This window comes from Lonchura striata, chromosome 1 (genome assembly GCF_046129695.1).
Source record: "Lonchura striata isolate bLonStr1 chromosome 1, bLonStr1.mat, whole genome shotgun sequence".
Lineage (NCBI taxonomy): Eukaryota > Metazoa > Chordata > Aves > Passeriformes > Estrildidae > Lonchura > Lonchura striata.
In genome coordinates this window covers 1,416,733-1,440,308 of record NC_134603.1, presented here as the reverse complement: position 1 = coordinate 1,440,308, position 23,576 = coordinate 1,416,733, and the positions used below count along the sequence as shown (strand labels likewise).

General features: G+C 51.2%; 1 protein-coding gene across 1 annotated transcript; it reads left to right on the top strand.

Annotated features, from left to right (window-relative positions):
• Positions 1-3,909: 3,909 nt before the first annotated feature.
• FOXH1 (forkhead box H1) lies at positions 3,910-17,084 on the top strand. The gene is made up of 5 exons (XM_077781514.1): positions 3,910-4,149; positions 11,374-11,478; positions 15,875-15,986; positions 16,047-16,292; positions 17,065-17,084. Exons 1-5 carry the CDS (start codon positions 3,910-3,912, stop codon positions 17,082-17,084), a joined length of 723 nt encoding a protein of 240 aa, XP_077637640.1.
• Positions 17,085-23,576: the final 6,492 nt, after the last annotated feature.

The following is a 23,576-nucleotide window of genomic DNA, read 5'->3' as shown; positions in this document are numbered from 1 at the left end:
GTTTTTCCCTTGGGAATTTGGGCTCCTCCAATTTGGGAATTCCGGCTCCAATCCTTGGGAATTCCGGCTCCAGTTTTTGGGAATTCCGGCTCCAATCCTTGGGAATTCCGGCTCCAATCCTTGGGAATTCCGGCTCCAATCCTTGGGAATTCCGGTTCCTTAAATCCTTGGGAATTCCGGTTCCAATCCTTGGGAATTCCAGCTCCAATTTTTGGGAATTCCAGTTCCAATTTTTGGGAATTCTGGCTCCATTTTGGGGTTGGAATGGGATTTTGGTCCGGATTTTTTCCGGGATCCCGGCCGGGATCGTTCGGCTCCGGGTTCTGCCGTGGAATTCCCGCACGAAGTCAAATCCGGAGTTTCCGGAGCTGCTTCCCGAAAAATCCCGGATTGGGATTGGGGATCCCGGGGGGTTCCGGCGTTGGCAGCAGCGGGGACAGACCAGACACGGACCCCAAATCCCAAAATCCCCAAAATCCTGAAATCCCAAAATCCCAGCGTCCCAAAATCCCCAAATCCCAAATCCCAAAATACTGAAATCCCAAAATCCCAGCGTATCCTAAAATCCCAGCGTCCTGAAACCCCCAAATCCCAAATCCCCAAATCTCCAAATCCCAAAACCCCCAAATCTCCAAATCCCAAAGTCCCGAAATCCCCAAATCCCCAAACCTCCAGATCCCAAAATCTTCAAATCCCCAAATTCTGAAATCCCAAATTCCAAAGTTCTGAAATCCCCAAATCCCAAAATCTTCAAATCCCAAAGTCCTGAAATCCCCAAATTCTGAAATCCCAAATCCCCAAATCTCCAAACCTCCAGATCCCAAAATCTTCAAATCCCCAAATTCTGAAATCCCAAATCCCAAAATCTTCAAATCCCAAATCCCCAAATCCCAATGTCCCAAAACCCCCAAGTTCTGAAATCCCAAATCCGGAATTTCCCAAATCCCCAAATCTTGAAACCCCAAAGTCCCAAAATCCCCCAAATCCTGAAATCCCAAAATCCCAGCGTATCCTGAAATCCCAGTGACCTCAAACTCCCAAATCCCCAAACCTCCAGATCCCAAAATCCCAAAGTCCTGAAATCCCCAAATTCTGAAACCCAAAATCTCAAAATCTTCAAATGCCAAAATCCCAAAATCCTGAAATCCCAAAATCCTGAAATCCCAAAACCCAAAATCCTGAAATCCCCAAATCCTGAAATCCCAAATCCCCAAATCCTGAAATCCCAAATCCCAAAATCCTGAAATCCCCAAATCCTGAAATCCCAAATCCCGAAATCCCAAAATCCCAAAATCCAACACGTCCAAAATCTAACAATCCCAAATTCCCAATGTTCTGAAATCTCAGCATCCCAATATCCCGAAATCCCAGCAACCCAAAATCCCAAAATCTCAAATCCAACATCCCAAAATCCCAACAACCCAACATCCCAAAATCTCAACATCCCAAAATCCCACATCCCAAAATCTCAAATCCAACATCCCAAAATCCCAGCACTCAACACCCGAAATCCCAAAATCCTAAAAACCCAAAATCTCGAAATCCCAACATCCAGCATCCCAAAATCCAAGACCCAACACCCCAAAATCCCAAAACCCCACAATCCCAAAATTCCAGCACTCAACATCCCAAAATCCCAAATCCCAAAATCCCCAAATCCCAAACCCCAAACTGCAAATCCCCAAAACCCCAAAATCCCAAATCCCCAAAATCCCAAATCCCAAATGCCCCAAATCCCAAACCCCAAACCCCAAATCCCCCAAAATCCCAAACCCCAAATCCCCCAAATCCCAAAATCCCAAATCCCCCAAACCCAAAATCCCAAATCCCCCAAACCCCAAACCCCAAATCCCAAACCCCAAATCCCCCAAATCCCCCAAACCCCAAATCCCAAATCCCAAAATCCCAAAACCCCGAACCCCAAACCCCAAATCCCAAAACCCCAAACCCCATTCCCCAAACCCCAAATCCAAAACCCCAAATCCCAAATCCCGAAATCCCAAACCCCATACCCCAAATCCCAAATCCCAAACCCAAAATCCCAAACCCAAAATCCCAAATCCCATCCCGCAAATCCCAAAATCCCAAACTCCAAATCCCAAATCCCCAAATCCCAAACCCCAAACCCCAAATCCCAAATCCAAAATCCCAAAATCCAACAACCCCAAATCCCAAACCCCAAAATCCCAAATCCCCAAATCCCCCAAATCCCAAAATCCCAAACCCCAAATCCCAAACCCCAAATCCCAAACCCCAAAATCCCAAACCCCAAATCCCCAAATCCCCAAAATCCCAAACCCCAAATCCCAAATCCCCAAACCCCAAATCCCCAAACCCCAAATCCCAAACCCCAAATCCCAAACCCCAAAATCCCAAACCCCAAATCCCCAAATCCCCAAAATCCCAAACCCCAAATCCCCAAATCCCCAAAACCCCAAAACCCCAAACCCCAAATCCCAAATCCCAAATCCCGAAATCTCAAACCCCATACCGCAAACCCCAAAATCCCAAATCCCAAATCCCCAAATCCCAAATCCCAAATCCAAAATCCCAAATCCCAAACCCAAAATCCCAAATCCCATCCCGCAAATCCCAAAATCCCAAACCCCATCCCCCAAATCCCAAAATCCCAAACCCCAAATCCCAAACCCCAAATCCCCAAACCCCAAACCCCAAATCCTCCAAACCCCAAACCCCAAATCCCAAAATCCCAAATCCCCAAAATCCCAAACCCCAAATCCCCAAAATCCCCAAATCCCAAATCCCCAAACCCCAAAATCCCAAACCCCAAATCCCAAATCCCCAAATCCCAAAATCCCCAAATCCCAAATCCCCAAATCCCCCATCCCCCAAACCCCAAATCCCAAACCCCAAAATCCCAAATCCCCAAATCCCAAAGCCCAAATCCCCAAAATCCCAAACCCCAAATCCCCCAAATCCCAAACCCCAAATCCCAAATCCCCAAATCCCCAAAATCCCAAACCCCAAATCCCCCAACCCCCAAATCCCAAACCCCAAATCCCAAATCCCCAAATCCCCAAAATCCCAAACCCCAAATCCCCCAAACCCCAAATCCCCCAAATCCCAAATCCCGAAATCCCCAAAATCCCAAACCCCAAAATCCCAAATCCCCAAACCCCTAACCCCATCCCCCAAACCCCAAAATCCCAAACCCCAAACCCCAAATCCCCAAAATCCCAAATCCCAAACCCCAAACCCCCAAACCCCAAATCCCAAATCCCCAAACCCCAGATCCCCAAATCCCAAACCCCATCCCCCAAACCCCAAATCCCCAAACCCCAAATCCCCAAACCTCAAACCCCAAACCCCATATCCCAACCCCCAAATCCCCAAATCCCAAACCCCAAACCCCAAATCCCCAAACCCCCAAACCCCAAACCCCATCCCCCAAACCCCAAAACCCCAAATCCCCAAACCCCAAACCCCATCCTCCAAACCCCAAATCCCCCAAATCCCAAATCCCAAAATCCCCAAATCCCAAACCCCAAAATCCCAAACCCCAAACCCCAAATCCCAAATCCCCAAAATCCCCAAACCCCAAATCCCCAAAATCCCAAACCCCAAACCCCAAATCCCAAACCCCAAATCCCCAAACCCCATCCCCCAAACCCCAAAACCCCAAATCCCCAAACCCCAAATCCCCAAATCCCCCAAATCCCCAAATCCCAAATCCCCAAATCCCAAATCCCCAAACCCAAAATCCCAAACCCCATCCCCCAAATCCCAAATCCAAAATCCCAAAATCCAACAATCCCAAACCCCAAATCCCCAAATCCCAAAATCCCAAACCCCATCCTCCAAACCCCTCCCCATCCGCCGGCCCTGCCGAGGTCCCGTCCCCTCCCCCGGGATAAATCCCGACCCTTCCCCTCCCGCGCCTCCCCCGCGATGCCGCCGCCGCCGCCGCCGCTCCCCGCGGCCCCCGAGCCGGCCCGGGGGGGCTCCCGCGACCCCTTCGGCAGCTCCGGCGCTGCCCGCGGCGCTGCCCGCGGCGGCTCCCGGGGCTCGCGGGGGTCCCCGAGCCGCCCCCAGCGCTACCGGCGCCACCCCAAGCCCCCGTACTCGTACCTGGCGCTCATCGCCCTCGTCATCCGCGCCGCCCCCGGCCGCCGCCTCAAGCTCGCCCAGGTAACCGGCCCGGGACCACCGGGAGACCCCCGGGAGAGCCCAGAGGGGTTCCCGATCCATCCCCGGGACCACCGAAGGGTTCCCCATCCATCCCCGGGACCCCCGAGGGGCTCCCGATCCATCCCCGGGACCCCCGGGAGAGCCCCGAGGGGTTCCAGATCCATCCCCGGGAACACCGAGGGGTTCCCCATCCATCCCCGGGACCCCCGGGAGAGCCCCGAGGGGTTCCCCATCCATCCCCGGGACCCCCGAGGGGCTCCCGATCCAGCCCCGGGACCACCGAGGGGTTCCTGATCTACCCCCGGGACCACCGGGAGACCCCCGGGAGCACCGAGGGGTTCTGCATCCATCCCCGGGAGCACCGGGAGACCCCCGGGAGGTTCCAGATCCATCCCCGGGACCCCCGAGGGGTTCCCCATCCATCCCCGGGACCACCGGGAGACCCCCGGGAGGTTCCAGATCCATCCCCGGGAGCCCCGAGGGGTTCCCCATCCATCCCCGGGACCCCCGGGAGACCCCCGAGGGGTTCCCCATCCATCCCCGGGACCACCGAGGGGTTCTGCATCCATCCCCGGGACCACCGGGAGACCCCCGAGGGGTTCTGCATCCACCCCCGGGACCACCGGGAGACCCCCGAGGGGTTCCCCATCCATCCCCGGGACCACCGAGGGGTTCCAGATCCATCCCCGGGACCCCCGGGAGACCCCCGGGAGGTTCCAGATCCATCCCCGGGAGCACCGGGGGGTTCCCCATCCATCCCCGGGACCCCCGGGAGACCCCCGGGAGGTTCCAGATCCATCCCCGGGAGTCCCGAATTTGGATCTTCATCCATGCCCGGGACCCCTCCAGGATCCCCCAAATTCTCCCCGGGACCCCCGAGGGGTTCCCCATCCATCCCCGGGACCCCCGGGAGACCCCCGGGACTCTCTCGGGATTCCCAAATTCTCCCCGGGACCCCTCCCGGATTCCCAAATTCTGCCCGGGACCCCCGAGGAGTTCCCGATCCATTCCCGGGACCCCCTTGGGATCCCCCAAATTCTCCCGGGGACCCCCTCGGGATCCCCCAAAAAACCCACAAAAATCCCCAAAAATCCCCCCAAAAAATCCCCCAAAATCCCAAACTCCAAAACCCCCAGACCCCAAAACCCTCCTACAAACCCCCAAAAACCCCCAAAAATCCCAAACTCCAAAACCCTGAGATGCTGAACTCCGCCAAAAAAAAACAAACCTAAAAAGCCCCAAAAACCAAAAAAAACACCCTCAAAAAACCCCCCAAAAACCCAAAACCCCCAAAAAGTCCTCCAAAAATCCCAAAAAACCCCAAGAACCCCAAAAAAATCCCCGTAAAACCCCGCAAAATCCCCCAAAAAATCCCAAAAATCCCCCAAAAAAATCCCCAAAAATTACCCAGAAATTCCCCAAAAATCCTAAAAAACCCCCCAAAAATCCCAAAAAAATCCCCAAAACATCCCAAAAACCCCCAGAACCCCCTCAAAAATCCCAAAAAAATCCCCAACTTCAAAACCCTAAGATGCCGAACTCCTCCAAAAAAAACCCAAAAACGAAAAAGCTCCAGAAACCCCCAAAAAAACCCCCAAAAAACCCCAAAAAATCCTCAAAAAACCAAAAAAAACCCCCAAAAATCCGAAGAAATCCCCCTAAAACCCCCCAAAACCCCCCAAAATCCCCCAAAATCCCCCCAAAAATCCCCCCAAAAAAACCCCAAAAAATCCTCCAAAAACCCCAAAAAAATCCCAAAAAATCCCTAAAATCTCCCAAAAAAATCCCCAAAAATCCTCAAAAAAAATCCTCAAAAAAACCCCCAAAAAATCCCAAAAAAATCCGCAAAATCTCCCAAAAAAATCCCAAAAATTCCCCCCAAAAAATCCCCCAAAAAAATCCCCAAAATCCCCCAAAAATCCCCAAATCCCCCCAAATCCGCGCTCCCCGCTCCGCGCGCTGCCCCTGACGCCGCCGGGGCCGCGGGGGAGGGGAGGCGACAATCGCGACAATCGCGACAAAAGCGGCGACAGGGGGGGGACAGGGGGGGACAGCGGCGACAATCGCGACAGGGGTGACAAAAGCGGCGACAATCGCGACAGGGGTGGCGACAGGGGTGACAAAAGCGGCGACAGGGGGGGGACAGCGGCGACAATCGCGACAAAAGCGGCGACAAAAGCGGCGACAAAAGGCGCGACGGTGGCGACGGGGGGGCGACAATCGCGACAGGAGTGGCGACAGGGTTGATAGCGGCGGCCCAGGGGACAAAGGGACAGACGGACAGACGGACAGAGGGACAGAGGGACAGAGGGACACAGGGACAGACGGACAGAGGGACAGAGGGACAGAGGGACACAGGGACAGAGGGACACAGGGACACAGGGACAGAGGGACACAGGGACAGAGGGACAGAGGGACACAGGGACAGAGGGACAGAGGGACACAGGGACAGAGGGACACAGGGACAGAGGGACAGAGGGACACAGGGACAGAGGGACAGAGGGACACAGGGACACAGGGACAGAGGGACAGAGGGACACAGGGACAGAGGGACACAGGGACACAGGGACAGAGGGACAGAGGGACACAGGGACAGAGGGAAAGAGGGACAGAGGGACACAGGGACACAGGGACACAGGGACACAGGGACACAGGGACAGAGGGACAGAGGGACACAGGGACACAGGGACAGAGGGACAGAGGGACACAGGGACAGAGGGAAAGAGGGACAGAGGGACAGAGGGACACAGGGACACAGGGACAGAGGGACACAGGGACAGAGGGACAGAGGGACAGAGGGACACAGGGACACAGGGACACAGGGACACAGGGACAGAGGGACAGAGGGACAGAGGGACACAGGGACACAGGGACAGAGGGACACAGGGACAGAGGGACAGAGGGACACAGGGACAGAGGGACAGAGGGACAGAGGGACACAGGGACAGAGGGACACAGGGACAGAGGGACACAGGGACACAGGGACAGAGGGACAGAGGGACACAGGGACAGAGGGAAAGAGGGACAGAGGGACAGAGGGACACAGGGACACAGGGACACAGGGACACAGGGACAGAGGGACAGAGGGACACAGGGACACAGGGACAGAGGGACACAGGGACACAGGGACACAGGGACACAGGGACAGAGGGACAGAGGGACACAGGGACACAGGGACAGAGGGACAGAGGGACACAGGGACAGAGGGAAAGAGGGACAGAGGGACAGAGGGACACAGGGACACAGGGACAGAGGGACACAGGGACAGAGGGACAGAGGGACAGAGGGACACAGGGACACAGGGACACAGGGACACAGGGACAGAGGGACAGAGGGACAGAGGGACACAGGGACACAGGGACAGAGGGACACAGGGACAGAGGGACAGAGGGACACAGGGACAGAGGGACAGAGGGACAGAGGGACACAGGGACAGAGGGACACAGGGACAGAGGGACAGAGGGAAAGAGGGACAGAGGGACAGAGGGACACAGGGACACAGGGACAGAGGGACAGAGGGACACAGGGACAGAGGGACAGAGGGACAGAGGGACACAGGGACACAGGGACAGAGGGACAGAGGGACACAGGGACAGAGGGACACAGGGACAGAGGGACACAGGGACACAGGGACACAGGGACAGAGGGACACAGGGACAGAGGGACAGAGGGACACAGGGACAGAGGGACACAGGGACAGAGGGACAGAGGGACAGAGGGACACAGGGACACAGGGACAGAGGGACAGAGGGACAGAGGGACACAGGGACACAGGGACAGAGGGACACAGGGACAGAGGGACACAGGGACACAGGGACACAGGGACACAGGGACAGAGGGACACAGGGACAGAGGGACAGAGGGACAGAGGGACACAGGGACAGAGGGACAGAGGGACACAGGGACAGAGGGACACAGGGACAGAGGGACAGAGGGACACAGGGACACAGGGACAGAGGGACACAGGGACAGAGGGACACAGGGACACAGGGACACAGGGACACAGGGACAGAGGGACACAGGGACAGAGGGACAGAGGGACAGAGGGACACAGGGACAGAGGGACAGAGGGACACAGGGACAGAGGGACACAGGGACAGAGGGACAGAGGGACACAGGGACAGAGGGACACAGGGACAGAGGGACAGAGGGACAGAGGGACACAGGGACAGAGGGACACAGGGACAGAGGGACAGAGGGAAAGAGGGACAGAGGGACAGAGGGACACAGGGACAGAGGGACACAGGGACACAGGGACAGAGGGAAAGAGGGACAGAGGGACAGAGGGACACAGGGACAGAGGGACACAGGGACAGAGGGACAGAGGGACACAGGGACACAGGGACAAAGGGACACAGGGACACAGGGACAGAGGGACAGAGGGACACAGGGACAGAGGGACAGAGGGACAGAGGGACAGAGGGACACAGGGACAGAGGGACACAGGGACAGAGGGACAGAGGGACACAGGGACAGAGGGACAGAGGGACACAGGGACACAGGGACAGAGGGACAGAGGGACACAGGGACAGAGGGACAGAGGGACACAGGGACACAGGGACAGAGGGACAGAGGGACACAGGGACAGAGGGACACAGGGACACAGGGACAGAGGGACAGAGGGACACAGGGACAGAGGGAAAGAGGGACAGAGGGACAGAGGGACACAGGGACACAGGGACACAGGGACACAGGGACAGAGGGACAGAGGGACACAGGGACACAGGGACACAGGGACAGAGGGACAGAGGGACACAGGGACACAGGGACACAGGGACACAGGGACAGAGGGACAGAGGGACACAGGGACACAGGGACAGAGGGACAGAGGGACACAGGGACAGAGGGAAAGAGGGACAGAGGGACAGAGGGACACAGGGACACAGGGACAGAGGGACACAGGGACAGAGGGACAGAGGGACAGAGGGACACAGGGACACAGGGACACAGGGACACAGGGACAGAGGGACAGAGGGACAGAGGGACACAGGGACACAGGGACAGAGGGACACAGGGACAGAGGGACAGAGGGACAGAGGGACACAGGGACAGAGGGACACAGGGACAGAGGGACAGAGGGAAAGAGGGACAGAGGGACACAGGGACAGAGGGACACAGGGACACAGGGACAGAGGGACACAGGGACAGAGGGACAGAGGGACAGAGGGACACAGGGACACAGGGACACAGGGACAGAGGGACACAGGGACAGAGGGACACAGGGACAGAGGGACAGAGGGACAGAGGGACACAGGGACACAGGGACACAGGGACAGAGGGACAGAGGGACAGAGGGACACAGGGACACAGGGACAGAGGGACAGAGGGACAGAGGGACACAGGGACACAGGGACACAGGGACACAGGGACACAGGGACACAGGGACAGAGGGACACAGGGACAGAGGGACACAGGGACACAGGGACAGAGGGACAGAGGGACAGAGGGACAGAGGGACAGAGGGACACAGGGACAGAGGGACAGAGGGACAGAGGGACACAGGGACACAGGGACAGAGGGACAGAGGGACAGAGGGACACAGGGACACAGGGACACAGGGACACAGGGACACAGGGACAGAGGGACACAGGGACAGAGGGACAGAGGGACAGAGGGACACAGGGACACAGGGACAGAGGGACACAGGGACACAGGGACACAGGGACAGAGGGACAGAGGGACACAGGGACACAGGGACAGAGGGACACAGGGACAGAGGGACACAGGGACAGAGGGACAGAGGGACACAGGGACACAGGGACAGACGGACAGAGGGACAGACGGACACAGGGACACAGGGACAGAGGGACACAGGGACACAGGGACACAGGGACAGAGGGACAGAGGGACAGAGGGACACAGGGACAGAGGGACACAGGGACAGACGGACAGAGGGACAGACGGACAGAGGGACACAGGGACAGAGGGACACAGGGACACAGGGACACAGGGACAGAGGGACAGAGGGACAGAGGGACACAGGGACAGAGGGACAGAGGGACACAGGGACAGAGGGACAGAGGGACAGAGGGACACAGGGACAGAGGGACACAGGGACACAGGGACACAGGGACACAGGGACACAGGGACAGAGGGACAGAGGGACAGAGGGACACAGGGACAGAGGGACACAGGGACAGAGGGACACAGGGACAGACGGACAGAGGGACACAGGGACACAGGGACAGAGGGACACAGGGACAGAGGGACAGAGGGACACAGGGACACAGGGACAGAGGGACACAGGGACAGAGGGACAGAGGGACAGAGGGACACAGGGACAGAGGGACACAGGGACAGACGGACACAGGGACACAGGGACACAGGGACACAGGGACAGAGGGACAGAGGGACACAGGGACACAGGGACAGAGGGACACAGGGACACAGGGACACAGGGACAGACGGACAGAGGGACGGAGCGAGAATGGGGGATGGGGGGATTTTATTGGGATTTTATTGGGATTTTATTGGGATTTTATTGGGATTTTTTGGTGATTTTGGGGGAATTTTGGGGTTTTTTGGGGGGGATTTTTGAAGGATTTTTTGGGGGATTTTTGGGATTTTTTGGGGATTTTTTTGGGGATTTTTGGGGGATTTTTTGGGATTTTTTTGGGATTTTTTTGGGGATTTTGGGGGAATTTTTTGTAGATTTTTTTGGGGATTTGGGGGATTTTTTGGGGATTTTTTTGGGGATTTTTGGGGAATTTTTTGTAGATTTTTTGGGGGATTTGGGGGATTTTTGGCATTTTTTTGGGAATTTTTTTTTGGGGATTTTTGGGGGACTTTTTGTAGATTTTTTGGGGGATTTTTTGGGGATTTTTTGTAGATTTTTTGTAGATTTTTTGTAGATTTTTTGGGGGATTTGGGGGATTTTTGGGGGATTTTTTGTAGATTTTTTTTGTAGATTTTTTGGGGGGATTTGGGGGATTTTTGGGATTTTTTTGGGATTTTTTGGGGGATTTTTTGGGGATTTTTTGTAGATTTTTTGTAGATTTTTTGGGGTATTTTGGGGATTTTTGGGGGATTTTTTTGGGGATTTTTTGTAGATTTTTTGTAGATTTTTTTGGGGGGATTTGGGGGATTTTTGCCATTTTTTTGGGAATTTTTGCGAGGATTTTTTGGATTTTATTCGGCATATTTTGAGCTCGTTTTTGTTTTTAACTTTCTCACCCCAAAATTAACAAAAACTCCCCAAAATTTTGGTTTTTTTTAATTTTCCAGATCATCCAACAGCTGCGGAGCCTCTTCCCCTTTTTCGGGGGCGGCTACCAGGGCTGGAAGGATTCCGTGCGCCACAACCTCTCCTCCAACCCCTGCTTCGCCAAGGTGGGGAAATTTGGGAATTTTTGGGAATTTGGGGAATTTGGGGAATTTGGGAAAAAAAATTGGGATTGTTTGGGTGGGGTTTGGGGGGGGTTGGGGGCTTTTTTTGGCTTTTTTGGGCGTTTTAATCTGATTTTTTGGGGATTTATTTTGATTTTTTGAGGATTTTTTTTCCATTTTTTGGGGGGATTTTTTTTGGGGATTTTATCTCGATTTTTTGGGATTTTATTGGGATTTTTTGGGGATTTTATTGGGATTTTTTGGGGATTTTTTGGGATTTTTGTGAGCTTTTATTGGGATTTTTAGGGGTTTTTTAGGAATTTATGGGGATTTTAAAAGTATTTTTTGGGGAATTTAATTGGATTTTTTGGGGATTTTTTAGGATTTTTTTGGGAATTTATTTGGATTTTTGGGGATTTTTTTTGGATTTTATTGGGGTTTTTTGGGGATTTTTTTGGGATTTTTTTGGGATTTTTTTATTTTATTGGGGATTTTATATGAATTTTTTGGGATTTTATATGAATTTTTTGGGATTATTTCATAATTTTTTTTTCAGATTTTTTGGGGAATTTTTTGGGATTTAATTCAGATTTTTTTTCCCATTTTTTGGGATTTTTTGGGATTTTATCGGGAGTGCGCCACAACCTCTCCTCCAACCCCTGCTTCGCCAAGGTGGGAAAATTTGGGAATTTTTGGGAATTTTGGGAATTTTGGGAATTTGGGAAAAAAAATTGGGGTTGTTTGGGTGGGGTTTGGGGGGGTTTGGGGGCTTTTTTTGGCTTTTTTGGGCGTTTTAATCTGATTTTTTGGGGATTTATTTTGATTTTTTGTGGATTTTTTTTACATTTTTGGGGGGATTTTTTTGGGGGGATTTTATCTCGATTTTTTGGGATTTTATTGGGATTTTTTGGGGATTTTTTGGGGATTTTTTGAGGATTTTTTCGGATTTTTGTGAGCTTTTATTGGGATTTTTAGGGGTTTTTTAGGAATTTATGGGGATTTTAAAAGTATTTTTTGGGGAATTTATTTGGATTTTTTGGGGATTTTTTAGGATTTTTTTGGGGATTTATTTGGATTTTTTGGGGATTTTTTTTGGATTTTATTGGGGTTTTTTGGGGATTTTTTTGGGATTTTTTTGGGATTTTTTTATTTTATTGGGGATTTTATATGAATTTTTGGGGATTTTATATGAATTTTTTGGGATTATTTCATAATTTTTTTTTCAGATTTTTTGGGGAATTTTTTGGGATTTAATTCAGACTTTTTTTCCCATTTTTTGGGATTTTTTGGGATTTTATCGGGAGTGCGCCACAACCTCTCCTCCAACCCCTGCTTCGCCAAGGTGGGAAATTTGGGAATTTTTGGGAATTTGGGAATTTTGGGAATTTGGGAAAAAAAATTGGGGTTGTTTGGGTGGGGTTTGGGGGGGTTTGGGGGCTTTTTTTGGCTTTTTTGGGCGTTTTAATCTGATTTTTTGGGGATTTATTTTGATTTTTTGAGGATTTTTTTTACATTTTTGGGGGGATTTTTTTGGGGGGATTTTATCTTGATTTTTTGGGATTTTATTGGGATTTTTTGGGGGATTTTTTGGGGATTTTTTGGGGATTTTTTGGGATTTTTGTGAGCTTTTATTGGGATTTTTAGGGGTTTTTTTAGGAATTTATGGGGATTTTAAAAGGATTTTTTGGGGAATTTATTTGGATTTTTTGGGGATTTTTTAGGATTTTTTTGGGAATTTATTTGGGTTTTTTGGGGATTTTTTTTTTATTTTATTGGGGTTTTTTGGGGATTTTTGGGGATTTTTTTGGGATTTTTTTTATTTTATTGGGGATTTTATATGAATTTTTTGGGATTATTTCATAATTTTTTTTTCAGATTTTTTGGGGAATTTTTTGGGATTTAATTCAGACTTTTTTTCCCATTTTTTGGGATTTTTTGGGATTTTATCGGGAGTGCGCTACAACCTCTCCTCCAACCCCTGCTTCGCCAAGGTGGGAAAATTTGGGAATTTTTGGGAATTTTGGGAATTTGGGGAATTTTGGAAAAAAAATTGGGGTTGTTTGGGTGGGGTTTGGGGGGGTTTGGGGGCTTTTTTTGGCTTTTTTGGGCGTTTTAATCTGATTTTTTGGGGATTTATTTTGATTTTTTGAGGATTTTTTTTACATTTTTGGGGGGATTTTTTTTTTATTTTATTGGGATTTTTTTGGGGATTTGTGGGGGATTTTTTTGGGAATTTTTGGGGATTTTTGGGTGTTTTTTTGGATTTTATTGGGAATTTTGGGGGATTTTTTTGAGGATTTTTTTGGGATTTTTTTGGGTTTTTTTTGGAATTTTCTGGGGATTCTTTGGGGATATTTTTGAGGATTTTATTGGGATTTTTTGGGGATTTTTGGGGATTTTATTGGGAATTTTTGAGGATTTTATTCTGATTTTTGGGGGATTTTATTGGGATTTTTTGGGGGTTTTTGGTTTTTTTTTGGTATTTTTTTTCTATTTTGTCTTTCTCATTGGACTTTTTTCTTTTTCTGTAATTTTTTCCATTTTTTTGTATTTTTTATGTTCCTCACCTAATTTCTTTTTGTATTTTTTGTGCTTCTCACCCAATTTTTTTTGGTGTTTTTTTCTTTTTTTTTGTATTTTTTGTGTTCCTCACCTGAATTTTTGTAATTTTCTCCTTTTTTTTCACATTTTTTCTCTTTCTCCCCCGATTTTTTCTGAATTTTCTCCACTTTTTCTCTTTCTCCCCTGATTTTTTCACAATTTTTCCAATTTTTGTATTTTTTCTGTTCCTCCCCCAATTTTTTTGCCATTTTCTCCCTTTTTTAACATTTCTCCCCCGATTTTCTCCATTTTTTTGCATTTTTTCTGTTCCTCCCCTGATTTTTTCACCCTTTTCTCCATTTTTTTTTAATTTTTTGTTTTTCTCACCTGATTTTTTCGACATTTTCTCCATTTTTTTGTATTTTTTGTGTTTCTCACCCATTTTTTCCGCCATTTTTTCCATTTTTTTTTGCATTTTTCCCTTCCTCCCCCAATTTTTTCGCCATTTTCTCCATTATTTTTTATTTTTTGTGTTTCTCACTGGATTTCGTTGTATTTTTTGTGTTTCTCACTGGATTTCTTTGTATTTTTTGCGTTCCTCACTGGATTTTTTGGTATTTTTTCTGTTTCTCACCCAATTTTTTTGCCATTTTCTCCATTTTTTTGTATTTTTTGTGTTCCTCACCAGATTTTTTTGTATTTTTTCTGTTTCTCACTGGATTTCTTTGCCGTTTTCTCCATTTTTTTGTATTTTTTCTGTTTCTCACCGGATTTTTTTGTATTTTTTCTGTTTCTCACTGGATTTCTTTGCCGTTTTCTCAATTTCTTTGTATTTATTTTTTGTGTTTCTCACCGGATTTTTTGTATTTTTTCTGTTTCTCACTGGATTTCTTTGCTGTTTTCTCCATTTTTTTGTATTTTTTCTGTTTCTCACCCAATTTTTCGCCATTTTCTCCATTTTTTTGTGTTTTTTGCGTTTCTCACTGGATTTCTTTGTATTTTTTCTGTTTCTCACTGGATTTCTTTGCCGTTTTCTCAATTTCTTTGTATTCTTTGTGTTTCTCACTGGATTTTTTTGTATTTTTTGTGTTTCTCACTGGATTTCTTTGTATTTTTTTTGTTTCTCACTGGATTTTTTGTATTTTTTCTGTTTCTCACCGGATTTCTTTGCCGTTTTCTCCATTTTTTTTGTATTTTTTCTGTTTCTCACTGGATTTTTTTGTATTTTTTCTGTTTCTCACGGGATTTCTTTGTATTTTTTGCGTTTCTCACTGGATTTCTTTGTATTTTTTTTGTTTCTCACCGGATTTTTTTGTATTTTTTCTGTTTCTCACTGGATTTCTTTGCCGTTTTCTCCATTTTTTTGTATTTTTTCTGTTCCTCACCGGATTTCTTTGCCGTTTTCTCCATTTCTTTGTATTTTTTGCGTTTCTCACCGGATTTTTTCGGTATTTTTTCTGTTTCTCACTGGATTTTTTTGTATTTTTCCTGTTTCTCACCGGATTTCTTTGCCGTTTTCTCAATTTCTTTGTATTCTTTGTGTTTCTCACCGGATTTTTTTGTATTTTTTCTGTCTCTCACAGGATTTCTTTGCCGTTTTCTCCATTTCTTTGTATTTTTTGCGTTTCTCACCGGATTTTTTCAGTATTTTTTCTGTTTCTCACCGGATTTCTTTGCCGTTTTCTCCATTTCTTTGTATTTTTTGCATTTCTCACCGGATTTTTTCGGTATTTTTTCTGTTTCTCACCGGATTTCTTTGCCGTTTTCTCCATTTTTTTGTATTTTTTCTGTTTCTCACCGGATTTCTTCGCCCTTTTCTCCATTTTTCCCCCCGAATTTTCCCTTTTCCCCTCCCCAGGTGCTCAAGGACCCCTCCAAGCCTCACTCCAAGGGCAATTTCTGGACGGTGGACGTGGCGCGGATCCCGCCGGCGGCGCTGCGGCTGCAGAACACGGCGGTGGCGCGCGGTGCCACCGGTGCCACCAGTGCCACCAGTGCCACCGGTGCCACCAGTGCCACCAGTGCCACCAGTGCCACCCCCTTCGTCCCCGACCTCGCCCCCTTCGTCCTCTGGGGCCGCCCCTTCCCGCCGCCGCCGCCCCCCCAAAATTCCAACTTCTCCATCGAGTCGCTGCTGCGGGCGGGTCCCCGCTGGCGGGACCCCAAATTTGGGGGCGCCCCCCAAAATTTCCCCCCCGGCTTTTGGGGGCAGCTGCCCACCTCCTACAGCGCCGGCCCCGCCCCCAACGCCGTGGCGCCCCCGAATTTGGGGGGGGGTTGGGGGGGGGCCCCGAAGGGTTTGGGGGGGTCCCGGGTGGATCTGGGGGGGTCCCTGAAAGATTTTAGGGGGTCCCGGGTGGATTTGGGGGGGTCTCGAGTGGATTTGGGGGGGTCCTTGAGGGATTTTGGGGGGTCTCGAGTGGATTTTGAGGGGTCCCGGGTGGATTTTGGGGGGTCTAGAGTGGATTTGGGGGGGTCCCCGAAGGATTTGGGAGGGTCCCTGAAGGATTTTGGGGGTTCCCGGGTGGATTTTGGGGGGTCCCAGAAGGATTTAGGGGGGTCCCTGAAGGATTTTGGGGGTTCCCGAATGGATTTTGGGGGTTCCCGGGTGGATTTTGGGGGGTCCCAGAAGGATTTAGGGGGGTCCCCGAAGGATTTGGGGGGGTCCCTGAAGGATTTTGGGGGTTCCCGGGTGGATTTTGGGGGGTCTAGAGTGGATTTTGAGGGGTCCCGGGTGGATTTTGGGGGGTCTCAAATGGATTTGGGGGGGTCCCCGAAGGATTTGGGAGGGTCCCTGAAGGATTTTGGGGGGTCCCGGGTGGATTTTGGGGGGTCCCAGAAGGATTTAGGGGGGTCCCCGAAGGATTTGGGGGGGTCCCGAATGGATTTTGGGGGGTCCCGGATGGATTTTGGGGAGTCCCTGAAGGATTTTGGGGGTTCCCGGGTGGATTTTGGGGGGTCCCGGGTGGATTTTGGGGGGTCCCGGGTGGATTTTGGGGGGTCCCGGGTGGATTTTGGGGGGCTGCTCCTCCCCCCCCCCAACAAAAGCGTTTTCGACGTTTGGCTGAGCCACCCCGGGGACATCGTCATCAGGGGCTGATGACGTCATCGGGGCACCCCCAAAATGTTGGGGGTCACCCCAAAAATCCCAAAGTCAGATTTGGGGGTGTCACCCCCAAAAATGGCCAAAATTTGGGGTTTTTGGACCCAAAATTGAGTCTGAACACCCCAAAATTTGCATTCAACCCCCCCCCAAAATTATGTTGATGACGTCATCGGGGCACCCCCAAATTTTGGGGTCACCCCAAACCTCAGTGACCAAAATTTGGGGGTGTCAACCTCCCAAAATGCCAAAATTTTGGGGGTTTTGGGTAAAATTTTGGGTTTTTTTGGCAAAATTGAGGCTAAACACCCCAAAATTTGCATAACCCCCCAAAAAATTTGGGTTATGACGTCATAGGGGCACCCCCAAATTTTTGGGGTCATCCCAAACCCCGGTGACCAAAATTTGGGGATGTCAACCTCCCAAAATGCCAAAAATTTTGGGGTTTTGGGTAAAATTTTGGGGTTTTTTTGGCAAAATTGATGCTGAACCCCCCCAAAATTTGCATCAAAATTCCTAAAATTTGGGGTGATGACGTCACAGAGACACCCCCAAATTTTTGGGGTCACCCCAAACCTCGGTGACCAAAATTTGGGGGTGTCACTGCCAAAAATGGCAAAACTTTGGAGTTTTCTGGTAAAATTTTGGCGTTTTTTGGCAAAATTGAGGCTAAGCACCCCAAAATTTGCATAACCCCCCCAAAATTTGGGGTGATTACGTCATAGGGGCACCCCCAAATTTTTGGGGTCACCCCAAACCCCGGTGACCAAACTTTGGGGGTGTCACCCTCAAAAATGGCCAAAATTTTGGTAAAATTTTGGGGGTTTTTTTGGCAAAATTGAGGCTGAACCCCCCAAAATTTGCATCAAAATTCCCAAATTTTTGGGTGATGATGTCATCAGGGCACCCCCCAAATTTGGGAGCGATGACGTCATCGGGGCGACCCCCAAATTTGGGCAATGACATCATCGGCCTGGCCCCGCCCACTCCCGAGAGGCACGCCCAATTTGGAACCAGTCGGGACCAGTTTAGACCAGATTGAAAACGGTTTGAACCGGTTTGGGACCACTTTGGAACCGGTTTGGGACCGGTTTGGACCAGTTTGGAACCGGTTTGGACCAGTTTAGACCAGTTTGGGACCAGTTTAGACCAGTTTGGAACTGGTTTGGGCCAGTTTAAACCAGTTTGAAGTGTTTTGAAACCAGTTTGAGACCAGTGTGAAACCGGTTTGAACCAGTTTGGGGCCGTTTGGAACCAGTTTGAACCAGTTTGGAACCAAATTTAAACCAGTTTGGACCAGCTTAAAACCAGTGAGAAAACAGTTTGGAACCAGTTTGGAACCAGATTAAACCAGTTTAAAACCAGTGTGAAACCAGTTTAAACCAATTTGAACCACGTTGGGCCAGTTGGAACCAGTTTGGAACCAGATTAAAGCATTTTGAAACCAGTTTGGACCAGTTTAAACCAGTTTGGACCAGCTTAAAACCAGTGGGAAACCAGTTTGCAACCAGGTTAAACCAGTTTAAAACCAGTGTGAAACCAGTTTAAACCAGTTTGGAACCAGTTTGAGCCACGTTGGGCCAGTTGGAACCAGTTTGGAACCAGATTAAAGCATTTTGAAACCAGTTTGGACCAGTTTAAACCAGTTTGGACCAGTCCCTCCCAGTTTGGGGCTCGGGATTTGGGATTCCCGCCCTAATTACCATAATTAACCCCGCCCATCCATTACCCCGTCCAACAGCCAATCCCCGTGCTGAAATTACCATAACCAGCCACGCCCACACCAAACCACGCCCACGGCGGATTTCCCGCGCTTTTGGCTCCGCCCACTCATGGCTCCTTGGCCCCGCCCCGCGGCTCCCGCAGCCAATCAGGGCGGTCGGCCCCGCCCCTGGCCACGCCCCTGCGGCGGCCGCTGCCGGAAGCGCCGGGGGGACATTGGGGACATTGGGGACATTGGGGACATTTTGGGACATTTTGGGGGGATTTGGGACATTTGGGGGACATTGGGGACATTGGGGGACATTGGGGGGACATTGGGGACATTGGGGACATTGGGGGACATTGGGGGGACATTGGGGGGACATTGGGGGACATTGGGGGACATTGGGGACATTGGGGGACATTGGGGGGACATTGGGGACATTGGGGACATTGGGGACATTGGGGACATTGGGGGACATTGGGGGGACATTGGGGACATTGGGGGACATTGGGGGACATTGGGGACATTGGGGGACATTGGGGACATTGGGGGGACATTGGGGGACATTGGGGGGACATTGGGGACATTGGGGACATTGGGGGACATTGGGGACATTGGGGACATTGGGGGACATTGGGGACATTGGGGGGACATTGGGGGGACATTGGGGACATTGGGGACATTGGGGGGACATTGGGGACATTGGGGGGACATTGGGGACATTGGGGACATTGGGGACATTGGGGGGACATTGGGGACATTGGGGGGACATTGGGGGGACATTGGGGACATTGGGGGGACATTGGGGGGACATTGGGGACATTGGGGACACTGGGGACATTGGGGGGACATTGGGGACATTGGGGGGACATTGGGGACATTGGGGGACATTGGGGACATTGGGGACATTGGGGGGACATTGGGGGGACATTGGGGACATTGGGGGGACATTGGGGACATTGGGGGGACATTGGGGGACACTGGGGGGGTTTGGGGACATTTGGGGGGGTTTGGGGACACTGGGGGGGACATTGAGGACATCGGGAGGGCTTGGGGACATTTGGGGACATTTGGGGACATCGGGGTGGGGAGGGCTTGGGGACATTGGGGACATTTGGGGACATGGGGGGGTTTGGGGACATTCGGGGACATTCGGATACATTGGGGACAGCCTGGGGACATTGGGGGTGATGGCCACCACCCCTGTCCCCACCATGTCCCTGTGATGTCCCCAAGGTGTCCCCACAATGTCCCCAAAGATGTCCCCTCCATGTCCGTACAATGTCCCCGCCATGTCCCCATGATGTCCCCGTGACATCCCCACGACGTCCCCACCATGTCCCACCATGTCCCCACAATGTCCCCATGTCCAGAGATGTCCCTGCAATGTCCCCGCAATGTCCCCATGATGTCCCCACGACGTTCCCTTGATGTCCCCATGATGTCCCCGCCTTGTCCCCGCTCCTGTCCCACCATGTCCCCACCATGTCCCCATGTCCTGAGATGTCCCTGAGATGTCCCCAAGATGTCCCCACGCTGTCCCTCATTGTCCACATTGTCCCCTGTTGTCCCCAATGTCCCCAGTGTCCCCATTGTCCCACATGTCCCCCATGGGGTGGCATTGGGTGACACTGATGGTGGCACTGGGGTGGCACTGATGGTGGCACTGATGGTGGCACTGATGGTGACCCTGGTGTGACACTGATGGTGGCACTGATGGTGACACGGGGGTGACACTGATGGTGACACTGTGGGGACACCAATAAAGGCACGGTGGCACCAGGTGGTGGCACTGGTGTGACAGTGCTGGTGGCACTGGGGTGGCATTGGGTTGGTGGCACTGATGTGACACTGATGGTGGTGGCACTGCGGGGACACCAATAAAGGCACGGTGGCACCAGGTGGTGGCATTGGGGTGACACTGGGTTGGTGACACTGGTGGTGACACTGTGGTGGCACTGATGGTGGCACTGATGGTGACACTGGGGTGACATTGATGGTGGCACTGCGGGGACATCAATAAAGGCACGGTGGCACTTGGGCGGTGGCATTGGGGTGACACTGGGTTGGTGACACTGGTGGTGACACTGTGGTGGCACTGATGGTGGCACTGAGGGGACACCAATAAAGGCACGGTGGCAGCAGCTGGTGGCATTGGGGTGGCACTGATGGTGGCATTGGGGTGGTGACACTGGTGTGACACTGATGGTGGCACTGATGGTGGCACTGGGGTGACATTGATGGTGGCACTGCAGGGACACCAATAAAGGCACGGTGGCACTTGGGTGGTGGCATTGGGGTGACACTGGGTTGGTGACACTGATGGTGACACTGTGGTGGCACTGATGGTGGCACTGATGGTGACACTGTGGTGGCATTGATGGTGGCACTGAGGGGACACCAATAAAGGCACGGTGGCACTTGGGTGGTGGCACTGGGGTGACACTGGGTTGGTGACACTGATGGTGGCACTGGGGTGGCACTGATGGTGGCACTGGGGTGGCATTGGGTTGGTGGCTCTGATGTGACACTGATGGTGGCACTGATGGTGGCACCGGTGTGACACTGATGGTGGCACTGGGATGGCATTGGGTTGGTGGCACTGCGTTGGTGGCATTGATGGTGGCACTGCGGGGACACCAATAAAGGCACGGTGGCACTGGGGTGGTGGCATTGGTGTGACACTGATGGTGGCACTGCGGGGACACCAATAAAGGCACGGTGGCAGCAGCTGGTGGCATTGGGGTGGCACTGATGGTGGCATTGGGGTGGTGACACTGGTGTGACACTGATGGTGACACTGGGGTGGCATTGACGGTGGCACTGCGGGGACACCAATAAAGGCACGGTGGCACTTGGGTGGTGGCATTGGTGTGACACTGATGGTGGCACTGTGGGGACACCAGTAAAGGCACGGTGGCACTTGGGTGGTGGCACTGGGGTGACACTGGGTTGGTGACACTGATGGTGCCACTGTGGTGGCACTGATGGTGGCACTGATGGTGACACTGTGGTGCCACTGTGGTGACACTGATGGTGGCACTGTGGGGACACCAGTAAAGGCACGGTGGCAGCAACTGGTGGCACTGATGATGGCACTGGGGTGACACTGATGATGGCACTGGTGTGACACTGATGGTGGCACTGATGGTGGCACTGGGGTGACACTGATGGTGGCACTGGGGTGACACTGATGGTGGCACTGATGGTAACACTGATGGTGGCACTGTGGGGACACCAGTAAAGGCACAGTGGCACCAGGTGGTGGCACTGGGGTGACACTGTGGTGGCACTGATGGTGGCACTGAGGGGACACCAATAAAGGCACGATGGCAGCAGCTGGTGGCATTGGTGTGACAATGATGGTGGCACTGATGATGGCACCGGTGTGACACTGATGGTGGCATTGGGTGACACTGATGGTGGCACTGATGGTGGCACTGGGGTGGCACTGATGGTGGCATTGGGTGACACTGATGGTGGCACTGGGGTGGCACCGGGGTGGCACTGATGGTGGCATTGGGTGACACTGATGGTGGCACTGGGGTGGCACTGATGGTGGCACTGATGGTGACCCTGGGGTGACACTGATGGTGGCACTGGGGTGGCTTTGGGTTGGTGACACTGATGGTGACCCTGGGGTGACACTGATGGTGGCACTGATGGTGGCATTGGGTTGGTGACACCGGTGTGACACTGATGGTGGCACTGGGATGGCACTGGGTTGGTGACACTGATGGTGGCACTGGGGTGGCACTGATGGTGGCACTGGGGTGGCACTGGTGTGACACTGATGGTGGCACTGATGGTGGCATTGGGTTGGTGACACTGATGGTGGCACTGGGGTGGCACTGATGGTGGCACTGGGGTGGCATTGGGTTGGTGGCTCTGATGTGACACTGATGGTGGCACTGATGGTGACACCGGTGTGACACTGATGGTGGCACTGGGATGGCACTGATGGTGACCCTGGGGTGGCACTGATGGTGACCCTGGGGTGGCATTGGTCCATACTGGCCCATACTGGTCCCATAGTGATCTATACTGGTTTATACTGGTCTATACTGGTCTATACTGGTCCATACTGGTTTATACTGGTCCATACTGGTTTTTACTGGTTTATACTGGACCCATAGTGATCTATACTGGTTTATACTGGTCCATACTGGTTTATACTGGTCCCGTAGCGATCTGTACTGGTTTATACTGGTCCATACTGGTCTATACTGGTCCATACTGGTCTATACTTGTCCATACTGGTTTTTACTGGTTTATACTGGTCCATACTGGTTTTTACTGGTTTATACTGGTCCCATAGTGATATATACTGGTCCATACTGGTTTATACTGGTCCATACTGGTTTTCACTGGTTTATACTGGTCCCATAGTGATATATACTGGTCCATACTGGTTTATACTGGTCCATACTGGTTTTCACTGGTTTATACTGGTCCCATAGCAATCTATACTGGTCTATACTGATCCATACTGGTTTTTACTGGTTTATACTGGTCCCATAGTGATATATACTGGTTTATACTGGTTTATACTGGTCTGTACTTGTCCATACTGGTTTATACTGGTCCATACTGGTTTATACTTGTTTATACTGGTCCCATAGTGATCTATACTGGTTTATACTGGTCTATACTGGTTTGTACTGGTCCATACTGGTTTATGCTGGTCCATACTGGTTTATACTTGTTTATACTGGTCCCATAGTGATCTATACTGGTTTATACTGGTCTATA

Excerpts from the sequence above, each read along its gene's own strand:
- FOXH1 (XM_077781514.1), top strand. The coding sequence starts at position 3,910 with ATGCCGCCGCCGCCGCCGCCGCTCCCCGCGGCCCCCGAGCCGGCCCGG. Across the intron at positions 4,150-11,373 it reads GCCGCCTCAAGCTCGCCCAG|ATCATCCAACAGCTGCGGAG; the intron begins GTAACCGGCCCG and ends TTAATTTTCCAG. Across the intron at positions 16,293-17,064 it reads GCCCCCGAATTTGGGGGGGG|CGTTTTCGACGTTTGGCTGA; the intron begins GTTGGGGGGGGG and ends CCCCAACAAAAG.